The 17,612-nt window shown below is 41.6% G+C and overlaps 1 protein-coding gene across 5 annotated transcripts in view; it reads right to left on the bottom strand.

The window, feature by feature from the left end:
* Window positions 1-5,440: 5,440 nt before the first annotated feature.
* The window catches only part of COL12A1 (collagen type XII alpha 1 chain), a 114,067-nt gene continuing 101,895 nt past the window's right edge, over window positions 5,441-17,612 (bottom strand). For 2 of the 5 annotated variants that reach the window (XM_032650699.1, XM_032650700.1), the window contains exons 58-65: window positions 16,642-16,695; window positions 15,248-15,319; window positions 11,806-11,841; window positions 11,631-11,697; window positions 10,923-11,111; window positions 9,909-9,977; window positions 8,752-8,922; window positions 5,443-6,503 (exon numbers count right to left, since the gene is read on the bottom strand). In XM_032650699.1, the coding sequence (XP_032506590.1) occupies window positions 6,328-6,503; window positions 8,752-8,922; window positions 9,909-9,977; window positions 10,923-11,111; window positions 11,631-11,697; window positions 11,806-11,841; window positions 15,248-15,319; window positions 16,642-16,695 (834 nt within the window). In that variant the 3' untranslated portion in view covers window positions 5,443-6,327. Of the gene's footprint in view, window positions 7,721-8,751; window positions 8,923-9,908; window positions 9,978-10,922; window positions 11,112-11,630; window positions 11,698-11,805; window positions 11,842-15,247; window positions 15,320-16,641; window positions 16,696-17,612 lie in introns of all 5 variants that reach the window. The other 3 variants (XM_032650701.1, XM_032650702.1, XM_032650698.1) reach the window with 2 other exon arrangements.

Below are 17,612 nucleotides of genomic sequence, written 5' to 3'. Positions count from 1 at the left end.
TCTGAGGTATTCAAAGGGACAGAAAAAGATTATCCAACAGAGCATAACTGAAGGCAGTGACTAAATAAAAATAAAAACTAGCTTTGTACTCCTTGGAGTTCAGGTGGTTCATTAAACTGGGTATGTTACCAAGACATGAAATCCAAGGTGGATAAGGAAAGGAGTGAAGATAAGCAGGAGGTGATGGATAGGAAGATCACAGAAGCTTCATCACATTGAGTGTCATGACGAAGCTGAAAGAGCTGCAGTGGGGGTACTTGAGTAGGTGAGCTGGAAACCCAAGAAGATTGGTCTGTCTAAATCAGCGATTACAGGACTTCCCTGGTGGCGCGGTGGTTAGGAGGCCACCTGCCAATGCAGTGGACACGGTTTGAGCCCTGGTCTGGGAAGATCCCACATGCCGCAGAGCAACTAAGCCCACGCGCCAAAACTACTGAGCCTGTGCTCTAGAACCCGCAAGCCACAACTACTGAGCCCGTGTGCTACAACTACTGAAGCCCATGCGCCTAGAGCCCGTGCTCCGCAGTAAGAGAAGCCACCGCAATGAGAAGCCCTCGCACTGCAACGAAGAGTAGCCCCCACTCGCCACAACTAGAGAAAGCCCACGCGCAGCAACGAGGACCCAACGTGGCCAAATATAAATTAATTAATTAACTAATTAAAAAACAAAAAAAGACAGTGATTTCAAAGTAGTGGCAGTTTGATACAAGTCCAAGACCTTCAAGAGACTGAGTAGCTGAGATTAAGTAAAAGAAAATGGTTTTGAAGAGAAGAAGGTAACTGAGATAATTATGTATTTGTCATCCAACATGGATGCTTAAGACACCCAGAAGATATTGGGGTGGATAAAAGCACTGATGGCCCTGTACAAGCCCCTACTGAATGGGGTGGAGTGACCATGAAGTAAACAGACGACAGTTATGGGGAGTTGAATATGAGCCTCAAATGATGAAGGTGTTTTTCAGAAGGAAGGATTGTTGGTCTGGAAACAGTGCTGAGGAGTCAGGAGGACACATCCCCACCCACCAACTCTGGGAGGTATCAACCATCTCTGTGGTGGCTTCAGGGTCAAGCCAGGAGGTGCTGGGATTGCTCACTGAAGAGGCTAAGGTTTTGGGGGAGTGTGTTGAGAATGGAATGGGAATTCCAGATGTTCCAGTGGAAAGGCTGATGATAAAGGAGGAATAGGGAGTTGGCAGAGTCAAGATTTGTAGAGAAATCTGTAAACTTCTTGAAGAATGCTGAGCAGAAGACGTGACATGGTCAGGTTTGCATTTTAGGTAAATCACACCGGCATGTGTGAAAGACTTCTTTGAGGGCTCCAAGGCTATACGAAAAAGGACCACTTGAGAGACTGTGATTTGTGGCTAGAAACTGCCTCGAACTTGTTAGATGCTCAGTATCTCCTTCTTAAACACTAGTTTGTGCCCCCAAACAACTTCTTTTGTTTGGAACTGGATGTGACTATAAATGTAACAGAACCAAAGTCCTTTATCTTGTAGCAACGTATAAGGTTTTTGTGTCAAAATGTAGGAAAAATGAAGGTAAATTTCTTCTCTCTTTACTAACTTGAGCTCTTCTTTTTTTTTTTTTTTTTTTTTTTGCGGTACACGGGCCTCTCGCTGTTGTGGCCTCTCCCGTTGTGGAGTACAGGCTCCGGACGCGCAGGCTCAGCGGCCATGGCTCATGGGCCCAGCCGCCCCACGGCACGTGGGATCTTCCCGGACCGGGGCACGAACCCGTGTCCCCTGCATCGGCAGGCGGACTCCCAACCACTGCACCACCAGGGAAGCCCTTGAGCTCTTCTTAATAGTCATAATCCAGAGAAGGGGAGCAGGAATCATCTGTATGACATTATCTAAGCATTACTTTGGGTCTGCACAGCGACTCCCCGTTTCATTTAAAAGGAAATTGGGTAAATGGTTGATTTGTATAAATAAACTGTCAATGAATCAAACACACACACACACAAAAAGTGACTGTGATTATACTCCTGATAAGAAATCCCGAGGGTCTAAAATCAAGTAGTAACAACAGGGTGATTAAGATATGTATGTAGGAGCTCAGTCAGCTAGACTTGATGAATTGGATGTGAGAAGTGAAAGAAGAGTGAGCTTATAATGACTCTCAAATTTCTAGCCTCAGGAACTTGTGGTTGGTGGGGACGATGGAGGAAAATCAGATTTATGAGGAGATATGTTCGGATTGGGGCATTGTGTCAAAGACTAAAGTCTCGAGTTGACGCCCAGTATTCATTTCCCCTCATATCGTTACAGGTAGCTGATTTTAGTTTGGTACATGGCCACCCAAAATAATGACAGCATTTCACACCGATAGCTGCATGTAGCCACGTGACAACGCTCTGGCAATTGGCATGTAATATAAGTTTGGTGTTGTAAGCTGTGCTTGCAACTTCCAGGAAGCATCCTTAAAAGGAGGGGTGAGTTTTTCTTCACTCCTTCCTCTTTCCTGCAGGGGAATATGGACATAATAGCTAGAGGTCTACTAACCATCTTGGTCTAGAAGTGTAACTTGGCCACAGAAGCCACAAAAAAGCAGAGCAGAAAAACAGAAGGGGCCTGGGCTTTGACTTCGTAAACACGAAAAATAAATTTCTGCTTGTTTAAACCACTGTTATTTTGTGACTTTCTGTTAGTCACAGATGAATCTAATCCTAATACATATCACATGTGTTTATCCTGAAATATCTGCGGGACTTCAAGGAAGGATATACAGTTGGATACACTGATATGGAAGCAGGCAAGAGATGAGTTGGAGACAAAATCCATGAGTGACCAGCACACAGGTCATTTCCTGAAAGCAAACCCATGTGATTTTTCCCAATAGCCTCCAGCAGCCTCATTTTGAGATGAAAAAGTTAATGAATGTTCACTTAGACATTCACATGTCAATTCATTTTCTAACCACAAGTATAAGGTGAATTAGGGATCAATATTAATGTGTATCTAAAAGATTGCCTCTGAAAATAAAAGATTTACCACCGCTGTTCTTTGTACAATTGGCTGCCCTTTATAAGGCACTCAGACCCCATGAAGATAGTACAGTCACGTCTCCTCTTATTATAGAGTAATTATGGCTAAAACCAAACGATGAATAATCTTATGTGCCAAATACAGTGCAATGGATATAATAATAAATACTTAGGAACAATTACATTGATGTGATTTGTAGAAAAAATAAAATGTAAGTTTGACCAAGTGAATAGGCAGCATAACTCTTTACAGACTCAAAAACAGATACTCACAAATATGAGAAAATATACATGCAGCCACCTATTCAACTTGCTAAATTGCTAATCCCATTGTACAAATATTCTATAAAAAAAAATACTCAGCAGCTAGGATCTGTGTAAGCGCTCTTTTTAAAGTTTGCAAACTTTCCCACTGTAGACCTCATTAGAAGCTACCACCTCTTCCCACCGTTATTTCTAATTTCTTAAAAATAAAAGCCTTACTTCAAATAAAAGTTATAATGAATTTCTCATAATACTTCCAGATTTAAAGAACTAGAAAATGTTTCAAGTTGTTCTGCATTCCCTCAAAGGAAGTGTGAATAAATAAGCCAGCACCTACAGGTTTGATTTGGAGGGTGTGGGTTACCACTGGTTTTTAAACCCAGACTATCTGGCCATCTTCTCCCTATCACTTGTCAGTATGCACTCAGGGATTACAGAAATAATTTTAACTTCGTCAAGGAGGAAATATAGTATGAAAGTAAAAATCCCAACATATATCTCAGTTATTTATTAATTTGTACTTAGGACTGCCTTGGTCCCTCCCCCCTCTCCCAGCACAGACTAGAAAGTAGCAAATCTGCATCGCCAACATCAAGAATTGAACCCACATCCAGCTGGTGAGGGAAGGTGGAATTACTTTGCGCCTCAAATCCATGTGGCCCTGGGACCCAGCTGGGTCAGTGACAAGGAACTGAACCCATCTTCAGGCTCCCGATACAGAGGCTCATCATCAAGGAGTATCAGAAACCCAAATGAATCAGAAATTAATGAAGATAGGGCTTCCCTGGTGGCCCGCGTACCGCAAAAAAAAAAAAAAAAAAAAAAAAAAAAAAGACATTAATGAAGATATATTCATAGAACCTTGAAAGATGAAAGCTCCTGCCCAGAAACTAAGGGCTCCCAGGAAGGGAGAGGAGAGTATCTGATGATAAAACCAGGTGAGAAGCACAAGGCCTAGAGTCCTAGTCTTGCTTTGATGACTGATTAGCTGAGTCTGTTTCTTCCTAACAGAAAGCAAAGAATTAGACTGGGATGATCTCAGTGGTCTCCTTCAGCTTTAGAATGTACGTATCAGAAATTACAGCTGAATGCTATGAGTTTGGCAATCTGCTCGAAACCTCTTGATCACAATACATTTATTATCTAGTCCTTTTTTTTTTTCGGTACGTGGGCCTCTCACTGCCGTGGCCTCCCCCGTTGCGGAGCACAGGCTCCGGACGCGCAGGCTCAGCGGCCATGGCTCATGGGCCCAGCCGCCCCACGGCACGTGGGATCTTCCCGGACCGGGGCACGAACCCGTGTCCCCTGCATCGGCAGGCGGACTCTCAACCACTGCGTCACCAGGGAAGCCCTATTATCTAGTCCTTTTTTTTTTTTTTTTTTTTTGACTCGTGAATTTGTTTTTATTTTTATTGGGCTATAGGGGATGGGCTGGGAAATATCTCAGTAAGTTATGCCCTACTAGGGAAATGTCCATTCTAACTTTCCTGGGATAGCTTTCGGAGCTTTTTCTTTTTCTTGGAGCTGCTGTTCTTGCTGACAGCAGCCTCTTCAGGTCCACTGCTGAGAGGCTCCTCCTTGGAAGAGAATTTCCTCTTTTTCTTGGGGACCCTCTTGATCGCGGTCTCCAGGGAGCATTTAACTCAAGATGTTTTGCTCTGTGGAAAATGTTCTTTCAGTATTTCTCTCTTCAATAGATGTCAGTTCTTTCAAACAAACATTTATTGTTTTCTTTGATATTTAAAATGATGTTATTGTGTTCATAAAAGTAAAAATAAAGAAGGTATCACTAAATGTAAACATTTCCATTAAGGATTATCCTCTTTGCAGTTAAACATGCTATTGGGTAAAGTATGGTATAGGAAAGTGACTGAATGCATATGAAATCTTGTGGCTTGTTAAAGGTTGTTTGGTTGTTTGGGGTCTCCTAGGATACTTAGTTGTTTTTCCACCAACCCACACTTCCTCTACATTCCTAATAAAGCCTTTGGAATCTGCTGGGCTTTTTAAGGCTCTCTCACTACCCTCTTTCTATGACTTCACCACATCATTAAAAATCTAAAGTTATTTAGCATAATTCAATAATATTAGCAAGATTTGTAACTGTATCCAAGGATATGAACTTGTTTGTTTTAACAACCGCCTGGACAGTCCAAAAGGCCATTAAAGAAAAAACATACCACGTCAAATTTTCAGTAGTTTTATTGAAAAATGCCTCTTTTGTTTCAGAAATAAATAATATAAGGCAGTGAAATTCACAATCTGCAGTTAAAATATAAAAGCAGCAATTCTATGTTCATAGTCTTGCAAACATTTTCCAACTGCTTTTGATAACTAAGAAACATTATGTTCTGGGAAAAAAGAAAGTTCATACTAAATGTACAACACAAACATGCAATTCCATCTCTGCAGAATAATCTGCAATTTGGTATGAATGTTAGCGTGTCTAAAACAAGGAGGTTTAAGGCAATATGGAACTGTATCCAGTTGATACAATAATTTCAGCTACATGGCTTAAGGTTTGTGGTTGTTAAAGGAGATGTCTAAGAGCATACTATGCCCTAATGTATAACAGAAGATAGAAGAGGAAGATAAATATTTGCAACAGAGTTGACTTTTCCCTCTTTTTTGGTTTTAGGAGGGGAACTGCTTGGATCGGGATGTAATTGAACTGCAAATAAGCATTGGAAAAGATAAACTGCCCTCTCGAAATACACAGTCGTTCTGGGTTCCAGGACTTAACTGCTTAACCTAAGAGTTTCACTGAGGCTTCCCGCTGTGCTACCTAAAGGCACAAGGCGCGTTCGTTCTCTCCCTGCAACTTTTGTGAACAAAGTATTTCGCAAGCGCTTCAAGAGCAAAGGCAAAGACTTCTACAGACTGCGTGCAGCGAGCTAGGCTTCCTGCAGGAACAAGGTTCTCTACAGCCAGAAAGGGTACTCTCGGATGAAGCAACGCCGGAAGAAACGTGACAGATAACACATGCACTGCTCCGTCTGACCTGTAAATGAGAATCCCAACACCTCCCCCCAGCCTGGCCGTGCTGCGCGCGCGCGCGCGCGGTGTCAGCTTCACTGCCGGGGGCCGCGGAGCAGGGCGCGCCGCCAGCGCTCATGGGGAGGACGCTCCTCGGCGGGCTCGTCGGCGCCATAGTCCTCGTACTCGTCCGCCGTCCGCTCGGGCTCCACCGGCACGATGAAGGGCTCGCGCTCAGGCAGGTAGGCCCCGCCCTCGGGCACGTAGGGCTCTGTCCGATTCAACATTACAGTTATGGCATGATTTGGAAGGCGCACACGCGCGCGCACACACACACACACACACACACACACACACACACAGCAAAAGCTAAATCATCACCCGAGGGGATGGCACTCCAGTCTTAATCTCATAACTATAAATAGATAAATTACAATGTTCTGATTGCTTCCATTTGCAGAGAGAATTTGGTGATCAATAATGAAACGGCACTTGTTTTTAACCTTCAAAGATCCAGCAGTAAGTACAATCATTGCACAAATACCTGGGAAGGGTCAGAGACTGGGCCAAGGAGAACTGTAAACCAACCTAGGTAGGATACTGCAAATCCCCAAGCAACCGTTCATGACTTCAAACCCCTCAGTTCAGAGAACCATTTGGAAAGATGAGGAGGTATGGGGAAGTGACATTGGCTCCTAGAAACTGAACTCTGGAGGTGAAAATCAACTATCACCAGGTAATATACAGTACATGACATGTTCTGTGGCTGTCTCTCCCACGGCCTGAGTTACAGCTGGTGGGTGAGGACCTCCAGTGACTACAGCGAAACAGGAAGAGAAGAAGTGACTCTCAAACTTTGGTTTGAAAATTGCGATCACAAAATCCAAATGAAAGTACACGTACAAAAGGTAATCATAGTAAGACACATGCCCTGAATCAGACACATCGCTAACAAGCGAGAGATGAGATTCTATTTGGTGTTATTCCGGCAGAGAGCAAGCAGCAGGCAGAAGCTGATTGTACAGGACTGTTAAGTGATTTTAGTGGACAGGATCACATACAAATCATTTACAAGCCATCATTAGTTTATTATTTACATAAGGTATTTCTCTTTAACCAGGTTAATTGTTTTTCTCAAAATGGCATCATCTCTGCGGTTAGTAGTTTTATTATGCGCCTCTTTCAAAGCTGAGGCTCCTCGTGAGCTGTGTGTGTGAACGTTTTCTTTTAAATAATATTTTTCTACATTATTACTGAAATGCATCAGGCTTATAAACTAACACCACTGCTTTTGTCTCATTCAAGTTAGTATAAAGAGTCTCCACCCTCCGTTATGATGTCCACCCAGTTCATTAACCATATCGGTGGTGAGATTTCCATACAGACTCATTTCCTAATAAGCACGTGCGCAAACATCTCAGAAACAGGATTTTCATGTATTCAAACTGTAAGCAGCGCTGGCGACTTAGAAAATGTGTTAGCCGGAACCTGAAACAGGTCAAAGATGATAGTTTTTAAAAGTTGAATTACTATGCAAAAAAAACATCTATACACATTCATCTAAGTATGTAATGGTTAAAGTAGATATGTATATATCCATATATTTCAAGTTATTCACACATACCAGAAGGCAGAGGTAATTTAAATTTCTTTCATAAAGAGGGAAATTGTAATTGTGGGAGTGGGTTGCTTGAGAAATTTACAATTCATGATTACTTCTGGTCATAGGTAAGGATGCACGTAAATATATAGATATATAGATATTTAGATATTCAACTACTCATGCACTACTTGCTAGTAGCCAACCATATCAAACAGCAGGATCATTTTTAAAACTTGCAAGATGCTCGAGGGTGTGCTGATGAAAAGATCACCGCTGCCCGCTGCCCACAGCATTAATATATTTATTTTCAGATCAGCATATCTCCTTCATCCCAACAGTCCCCAAAGTCAGGCTTAAGAGACTCCTGCCTCCTGTAATTGTCGAGTACTAGAATTTCAGGACTGACTCTAAAAACATTAAGTCCCAGAGTTTATAAATATTAATTCCATGGACAATGTGAAATAGTGAAATATTTTCAGTTGTCTGCACCATGTTATCAAATAGTCTGCCTACACATTAGAGTCTCAAAACAGTTTTTTAGATATATTCCTGTATTCAACAAATCCCTCTTCCCAGCCTTTAGGGTTAAAAAACAAAACAAACAAACAAAAAAAAAACAGTCAATTGGTAGCATTCTTTGAACTCCCAAGAGAAATAAAGAGAGGTTTATGATGTGATCTGGTAAGTGCAGAAGTATAGAAAGGAGGAGAAGATAATTATTCAACTCCTAACAGTGAAATAATGTTATAAAATTAACATTAATTCTTTTGAGAGAGGATAACAAAACATACAACTGAAAGAGTTGACATCTTCAAGAAATCCTCAAATCAACTTTCCTTCCGTCCTAGGGAACTTCATTTCCATAAAGGTTTTTTAATTCAGGTGAGTTTGGGTCCCTATAATGGCAACAACATACCTGGATAGCCTTGTCCATTGTATGGGATGCTGGCACACTGGGAAGAGTCACAGTATCCAGGAGGACCTGGGGGGCCTCGGATACCTGAGTTTCCAGGACGACCAGGGGGACCTGGAGGACCTCTTGAACCTGTGGACCCTGGTGGACCCGTTCTGGATTCTCCTTGTGGACCTATTATGGGTTTAAAAGAAATATTTCCCCTCTTGTCAAACATATCTCCTGAGGCAGTCAACAATACTTTGGCACCTCCACTACTTCAAGACTAGACGATTCACTAGTGTATGGTAAGAAAATATTTCCTTAAGGAATCACCAGTATGACCCAGTGTAGAATTTTCTTACCAGTGATTCAAGAATTAATGCCAAAAATCCAACTATGTTAATGATTTTATTCAAAGAAAACTGACTTAGCAAGAATTGAGCCAAACTAAAGATATCAGTGAGTTCTCTGGTTTGCTCCCACTGTCTTAGAGGTAAGACTCGCTGCAGGAAATGGCTGTGGTAGCCAAGGCAGACATTCGGGTTGCCTGCTCCACCTCCAGACTATGTGAAGCAGTGCTATTTCTGGATCAAGTGACACTTACTCATGGTTAACATAAATGTAAAGATTTAACCTCCAGGACTGACCATGGTTGCAAGGGTCTCACGGACCTTATAACGAAGAAAAAAATTCATTTTCAATCTAGTAAACAAAATGCACAGAACAACTATTATTTCCTTCCAAAACATCAATAAAGAAACTGTGAATGAAATCTTGTAACGTGTCAGGATTTCTAATGAGAGTATATTTCCTCAGTCTACTAGCGACCTCTTAAAGAATACCAGAAGGAACAGGAAATGACAGCATCCTTAAAGGCTATGAGGCCAAACAAAATAAACAGGAATCCCATAAAGAGAAAACAACAGCCCTCTGTGTCACTAAAACTCAAACCCTCATATATTAAAGTTAGAGTAAACGCTTAAATAGAACGCACTGAAACATTTTTGAACAAAGAGAACATAAAAATGAGGAGGTTATACAAGTGGAACTTCTTGCTAAAATATCTTCCGTGATGGTCAGTATGCCTGAAGCTAACAGGATGAGTTTGTGCATCTCGTGGGGTCGTATGCTCTCTCGGTAATGATATGTTCACTTGTTTGATCTATTAGCAAACCTACCTGAGGGGCCAGGCAGCCCTCGAGGTCCTGGAGATCCAATACCCCTTTCACCTTTCTCTCCCGGCAAACCTAAGCAAGCACAAAATGGGAAAACACAGAGGGAAAATGATCCGGAAATATGTAGCCTTCATCGGAACTGACAGTACTTGATTCAAGTAATTCATTTCCCGTAGTGAAAGCAGAACCCAATTTTTCACAGAAGTCCACGCTTTAAGCCAAATTCTTTCTAGACATTTGTGTAATTCCAGATTCATGGCCAAGAAACAGATCTGGCTACAAGTCAGGGGAAAAATTACTTGAAGAAAACAAACACATCTAATATATTATTTTAGAAGCTGTAATTAAGAACAGAAATCTTGAATAAATAGTTACAACTCACTGAAGACGTCTTAAAGGTATCTTATCTTTAGTAGCCCTATCAGTACTGCATCTAAATAATCAGAATTATAGACATATCTACGTTTTCCACAGAATGTTAGCCATCACTTTGACAAGAGTACCCAGCATCCTGAAACATCTGGAATCACATAATCCTGTTTTTCTTCTTTTCCTTCAGTTATACTTATCTACCATGAAATTAAAGCCACATAAACACATAAGACCAGTTTCCAGGCCCTGAATAAAGGAACCAGAAGAACTTAGATCCAAAATCTTAGGGCTGCTTGCATTCAGTTGCTGCCCAGCTCTTGCCAGTCAAAACAATAAGATTTTATGCCTGATTCAGTTTGCCAGGATACAGTTTTTCCCATTAACGACAGCAACAATCAGAAAATAGCGTTGTCTTTACTGAGCTCTCATGACAAAATCTTCCTGTTTTCTAAGACAGGGATCTCTACAGTCTGCGGCTGCCTAAAGAGAAAGACAGGTTCATGGATGCACGGCTCTTCTGGGGCTGTCCAAACAAGACCAGTGTAGTTTGCTACGTCCAGTCTTCTACATGCTTTTCAACCGGACCCAGCTCCTACACTTGCAGATTCCTACCTTTATCCCTATGCAGCAGTCAGGAATGCCTACCTCGTTCACCCGGGGGTCCCTGCATCCCTGGTGTGCCCGGGAAGCCTGGCCGCCCCCCAGGCCCTGGTTCCCCTCTGGCTCCCGCGCTGCCAGGGGGCCCTGGAGGACCCGGCGGGCCTGGTTGGTTGCGACTAGAGTGGTAGTCGTTTGGAATCTGATTCAGCATCTGATTGAATCTGCTCATCTGACCTAAAAAAAATAAATAAGACTTATTAGTAAGAAACCCAATAAGGGGGCTTCCCTGGTGGCGCAGTGGTTGAGAGTCTGCCTGCCGATGCAGGGGACACGGGTTCGTGCCCCGGTCTGGGAAGATCCCACGTGCCGCGGAGCGGCTGGGCCCGTGAGCCATGGCCGCTGAGCCTGCGCGTCCGGAGCCTGTGCTCCGCAACGGGAGAGGCCACAACGGTGAGAGGCCCGCGTACCACAAAAAAAAAAAAAAAAAAAAAAAATACAATTTTGTATCAGACTGAATGTAAGGATAGCAGGCTATTATTTTACCTTGGTTTATTGTTTTATCTTAATGATAGTCATTAAAATATCATTGGCTTTATCTAACAGGATACAAAACTGACAATGTATAAAAATAAGAGCTCACGAAAACGAAATAGAAACATCTATCTTCGAAAGTTTACGACACAAATTGCATTTTCCTGCAATTAACTAAAAACAACACACACACTCATACATTAAAAGGAAAAGAAATGTTACCACTTATCAGTTGTTCACAGACTTGTCTTGCAACTGCTCGCATCATGTTCTGGGAAGCAATGTCTCCCTAGTTAATTAAATCAATAAGTAGGATCAGCATATTATTTCCATAGTTTCAGAGTCCAATGTTTAACACACGATATAAATTTGTAGTCAAATTTTAAGAAATACATACTCTATCACCTTTCTCTCCTTTCAATCCCGATGGACCCTGAAATATAGGAATTTCAGATATTAGAAACTGACAAACATGGTCTAAAATGACTCATGAATGGACGGGATGATGAAAGAGGGCAAGGTCTGCTTTCTAACAAATTGGCACAATGACACATCACACTTACATCCATGTTACTCACATTTTGTTTGTCTGTTAAAAGGAATCTAATCTGTCTCCCTGTCTCTCCCTCTCTCAGAAGCACGTGTCCTCCAGTATAGTGCTGAGATGTGAATTTTATGATCACCAATTTAGAAGTTAGGTACTGTGCATACATTTTATGATGCCATTCACAATATAGGTCTGGAACTGAAACACATGTAAAATTGCCCTTGCTACCATTCTACTTTCCTTTACATCCCCATGGCTGGGGAGCTCAGGTGGTTACTTCAGGTTGCGCATGAGGTAAATCTTGGCTCAGTTAGAACCCATAAGAACCTGTTCTAGTAAGAGCTTTCTGTCAATTCCCTAACTAAATATGTATCTGTAACTTCTTCCAGTGATTTTTTGTGCACTGGGCATGAAAGGAACCATGTGCCTCCCTTATTAAAGGGCTCAATCCAAGTGGTGGTTCCCACATCCAAACGCAACCACAGAACATTTGTCCCTATTCTGTCAGGCCTCTCACTGGCCATGAGAGGATCTTGGAAAAAGTCTTCCTTCTAGTGCAAGAAGTTTTCGTCTTTCAGTATATCTCCAGGCTGCCAGCTGAAAGGAACGCCCAAACCATTGACAAATCTGATGGTCAGATAACATCCCAAACCAAACTGCCTCTTACCGTCTCCAGGACTCTTGCCTGAACGGCTCCAATATCCTCCTAACTGGTCCTCCTGCAACCCATTTGGCCCCTTTTGAGTCTGTTCTCCACAGAGAAGCCAGACTGATATTTTTAAAAAGAAAATTGGCGCATGTCACCCTTTGGCTCCAAGGGCTTCCCATCACACTAAGAATAAGATAAGAGATCCTCACCATGGGCTGGGTGGTCCACGTGCTTACCTGTGCCCAGCTAGCTGACCTCATCTTTCATCCCTCTCCCCTCACTCCCTTTACTTCCGGTGCCCGGGCCTCTCTGCTGTTCCTTCCACGTGCCACCTTCGTCCTCCCTCGGCCTTTGTTCATGCTGTTCCCACTTCCTGGAATGCTGTTCCCACTGCCTGCTCCCTTGCTTCATTCCACCTCCTCAGACAGACTCCCTGACTGCTGTATCTGAAATAGCCCCCTTCCACCACCACAATTACCCCCTAACCCCTTACTCTGTGTTTCTTTTCTTTGTTATCACTACCCATCATCACCAGAAACCGTATTGTTTATTTACATTTTGGGGTCTATATCCTCCACTAGAATCTCCATGAGGGCAAGGACTTTGTCTTGTTTACGTTTATATCCCCAGACCTTAGAACACGGATGGGCACATTTAGGCACCAAACAAATGCGTGTTGAGTAAATGAATAAAAATGTTCCATCAGCAGTTCCTGGAAACATCCACGACACAACATCAGGTGTTACAAGTTAGCAAGAAGACACCACTGGTTCCAAGAGCTAATGACATAAGCTAACAGTGACTGAGCTAAGCTCTCTCCTAAGACCTTTATACTCCCGTCTGCTAGTTTTGGTTTTAGAAACTAAAGGTAAGATAGAAGAGAGAAGAAAAGGAGAGGTAATTTGCTACCTTAGAAGGATGAGGAAGATAAAGGGGGGAAAGGGGGTAGATAAGGTCCAAATAAATGTTACCAAATTATAGTCATAAGAAAAACTGGAGTTTGCCCTTTGCTAAAAGTACTGGACTCTTATGGAAACATTATTTAGTTTGGAGCCTTTTGTAAATTTCAGGAAATTATTTTTTACACTTACTGCTACTTTGTTCCCATGTGTTCTTTTTTAATTTACTGCCACTCTGAGATTGTTCTAGGATGTATGATTTAGAACTCATCTTTGTTGCCAGTATCTAGAGCTCTCATTTCAAGTAAAGGAAGTAGAAGTTTCTTTCAGGTTTCTAACTTCAGCCATCAATTACATCAGTGATATTCTTACGGTAGACTCTCTTTCAGTCATAGTAAAATGAAATAGAATTCTGAAAGGGTTAACAAGTTCCATGTACTTTTAAGGGCTCTTGTGAAGTTTCTGTCATGATTCATTGAGGAAAAGAAACTAATAAAGTCATATGCTAGAGTACACACAGAGTAAGAAGTACACCAGGAGTCCTTTCATCTTTATGCTGCTTGCTTAATTTTATGTAAACATAGAAGGCAGGCCATACCACATGAAGATTCTAAGTTAGTTTGACATTAAAAAAATTTTTAAGCTTGGGTTTATATAACTTTGGACAATACTTCAGAAGAGAGAAGTTCTGTTCAGAGAACAGCCCTGATAGATGTGTCATTACTAATAATTGGACTTGTTGATCTTTGAGATAAATTTTTATATTTCAGAATTCTATTCAGACAAAAAAAAACTGCTTAAAATAAATTTATTCCTCATACATACAAATAAGGAAGAGCTTGTAACGAAGAATATGGAGCCCAACAGTCATTACAAATACTTCTGGGTATTTTAGAAGCTATGAATTCAGTTTTGGAGATGCTGATTTGCAAATAGAAGATATGCATGATACCATCTCAACTATTATTTTAATCAAAACATCTAATGAAAAGATAATTAAACTGGATGTAAATTGGAGCAGGGCAGTATAAAAAAGTATAATGGGGCTTCCCTGGTGGCGCAGTGGTTGAGAGTCCACCTGCCGATGCAGGGGACATGGGTTCGTGCCCCAGGCCGGGAAGATCCCACATGCCGCAGAGCGGCTGGGCCCGTGGGCCATGGCCGCTGAGCCTGCGCGTCCGGAGCCTGTGCTCCGCAACGGGAGAGGCCACGACAGCGAGAGGCCCGCGTACCGCAAAAAATAAACAAATAAAAAAGTATAATGGTGGGTGAGATAAATCCTTTTAATTCTGGGACTAATGTTCTAGCAACCTCAGCACAAGAGAAAAGAGCCAGCAGTGTGGCTACAGGATACTGACAAAGGGTTAACTTCTGCAGAGCACCCATGGAGGCACCATGCACCATCATGTATTTTTCTATCTTAAGCTGCATACCGCTCCTAAACAAAAAGAATGATTTTGCTGACCCAGCTCTGAGTGTTTATTCAGTGCAGAAATATGTGTCTTGGCTTATAATCCCATTCTCCTTTTAAAGAAACCCTATGACCACAATTTTCATCCCAGAATGTTATAGCTTAGAGAGAAAATTTTTAGAACTAGTACCAAGTTAAATCCATGGATTTAGCATAGCTTCAGCAAATGCTTCACACACATTACAGCAGAGATAACATAAATATGTCACAGCCTTGCAGTCTCCTCATTCATGGCCACAGTGGAATGACTAGGTATGCAAGCCGTCCACTTACTGGTCTGCCGTGGTCTCCGGGTTTTCCTGGTTTCCCACTCGGTCCTGTGACTCCTGGAGAGCCTGGGCTTCCCTACAACACAGGGAAGCTTACCATCAAAGAAGAATTTCATCTAAAGTAAACTAACAAAGCATGGCTGGTTTTAAAAGCTTTTAGCACATAATCACATACTAAGGAAGAGCAAAATCAAATTTTAAGATAACATGGAGGAAAAAAATCTTGAAAATTCCCATTCAATCTTTATGGACTATGTTTAATCAGTTTCACTATTCACGGACTGTGATCCTAGTAAACTGACTGCTAAGTGAATTTGCAGAAAGCAATTCCTATTAGTTTGTTTCTATTACCAAACCAGAAAACTCATCAAAAGGCAGGAGTGAACTCTGGCTGGGGAAAATACTGAGAAGGTAACTGGGCACCACGTGGTGGAGTTTCCCCTTGTCTCCTGGGAGTTGCATCTCAGCCTAGAAACTCACTTTTTCTTTGGTGCATTCAAATAAAGGGTGCCTCCTCTTCTATCATATCAGCACCCTCTATCCCATCAAAACCGTAAGAATTTCTCCCCGTTCCTTTCAGCACAGCTTTAAGACATTTTAGCAACATTTTTAGTAAAATATTTATAATATCGCTAATCAATACATTATGTCTAAAGCTAAAATATCCTTAAAATAGAATCATCAGATTTTGGTAAAACAATCCTTTATTCATCAATTATGTAAATTTTAATATCTGTAGTAAATACTTCAAATCAAAGTTTATTACACATTTCAACTCTACTTGAGAACATCTATATTAAACATAAATAATAAAATTATTTTAACATATGCTCTCCAGTCCTCATATACAGCCAGAAGCCATGGAGAGCATCCATCACCTCAAACAATGTAATTGTGATCTCACCTGGATGCAGGTATACAGATGCTTCTTTCAAAATCATTGGCTTCAGTATTTTCCCCACAGATCTTAATTAGAAAACCTACTCGGGTAAAACTTACTTCCTCTGAATGACTTAAAGCTGTTCGGTAATTAATGTCCTTAAAATTCAAATATCATAGGCTACGGACTCTTAAAATTCTAGAACAGGAAGTAACCAGTAAGGTCATAAAACCTACCACTTAATGTGGGCATGGAAGGAACTGGTTGGTTAGGGATATTTTTGTTGTTGTTGTTTTTCAAATATAACTTGATTAAACAGAAAGACTCTCTATTTTAACACCTCTGTTTTCTCTAGCCCATTTTGATTTAGCAGAATAAAACCAAGTAGCTCCCTCGACGGTGTGCCCCCCGGCACAGATGGAACATGCCTCAAAGGTCAGGTTACCAGGCTCTTCCCTAGCAAGTGGGGCTAGGGGTTTAGGGTGGGGAGATAAGAGTGTCACCTATTCCATTCTTACCAGTGGCCCAGGGGGGCCCCTAGGTCCCATTGCTCCATCTTTTCCAGTAAAGCCCTATTGTAAAAATGAAATTAATTATAGATTAGTGAAATAATGACCAAGTAAAATGGAAAGACACTAGACAGGTTGATAAGAGTGACAGGTGAGGGATTTAACCCAACTGCAGGTAACCTTTCAATATAAAGACAAATATGCCAAAAAAGGTTTTCCATTGAAGTTATGCTTTTTATTGAATAATTCATTTCTATACTCAGTCATTTATATAGTTATAAATATAAATAGAAATCATTTTAAGAATCAATCCAGTCTTCTCCGAAGAAAGCAGATTCCTTTTATGAAGATACTCAGGTTTACTTTTATAAGAGTGTAAAGAAGTCTAAAGGAAGACTAGCCCTTTCTACCAAAAAGTCAATGTCGACTAACTGGCCCAGGAAGGATCAAAGTAAGATGAAGGGAGTGTTGCATCACAGAAGATGCAGGAGGGGCCAACCACCTGGTTAGAAAACCCCCTTCCTTGTTTCCTAAGCAACACCAGACAGCCAGGGCAGGGCCACTGATGCTTCACTCCTCAGGGATTTCTCTCCTCCCCTCCAAGAAAGAGGCAAAACTATCTTAACTCCTCCACTCAAAAGAAAGGAAATCCTCAATCCTCACTCAATTTTTTTATCGGTCCATCTCTCCTCATCTCACAGAAAGGCCAGACCCAGTTAGGGTCGCACTGGGAGAAGAGATCTGTACAGAAGCACCAGGCATCTCTGAGCAGCTTGCGTGGTGCCAAGTGACCTCTGCCTGGAATGAGTCACTCGCTGCCCAGTTAGCATTCATCCCAAGTACAGACCTCTGAAATCCAGCCAAGGATTTCTGAGTCAGGTCGTTTTTTGTGTTGCTGCATTCCTCTGTCAAAGGAGATTTTTGTCTCCTTTGAGAATATGTGTTAATTTTATGCATATTCTTGGATTCTAGCACAAATC

Source organism: Phocoena sinus, chromosome 12 (assembly GCF_008692025.1).
Source record: "Phocoena sinus isolate mPhoSin1 chromosome 12, mPhoSin1.pri, whole genome shotgun sequence".
Taxonomy (NCBI): domain Eukaryota; kingdom Metazoa; phylum Chordata; class Mammalia; order Artiodactyla; family Phocoenidae; genus Phocoena; species Phocoena sinus.
This window is presented reverse-complemented; position numbering and strand designations above follow the sequence as displayed.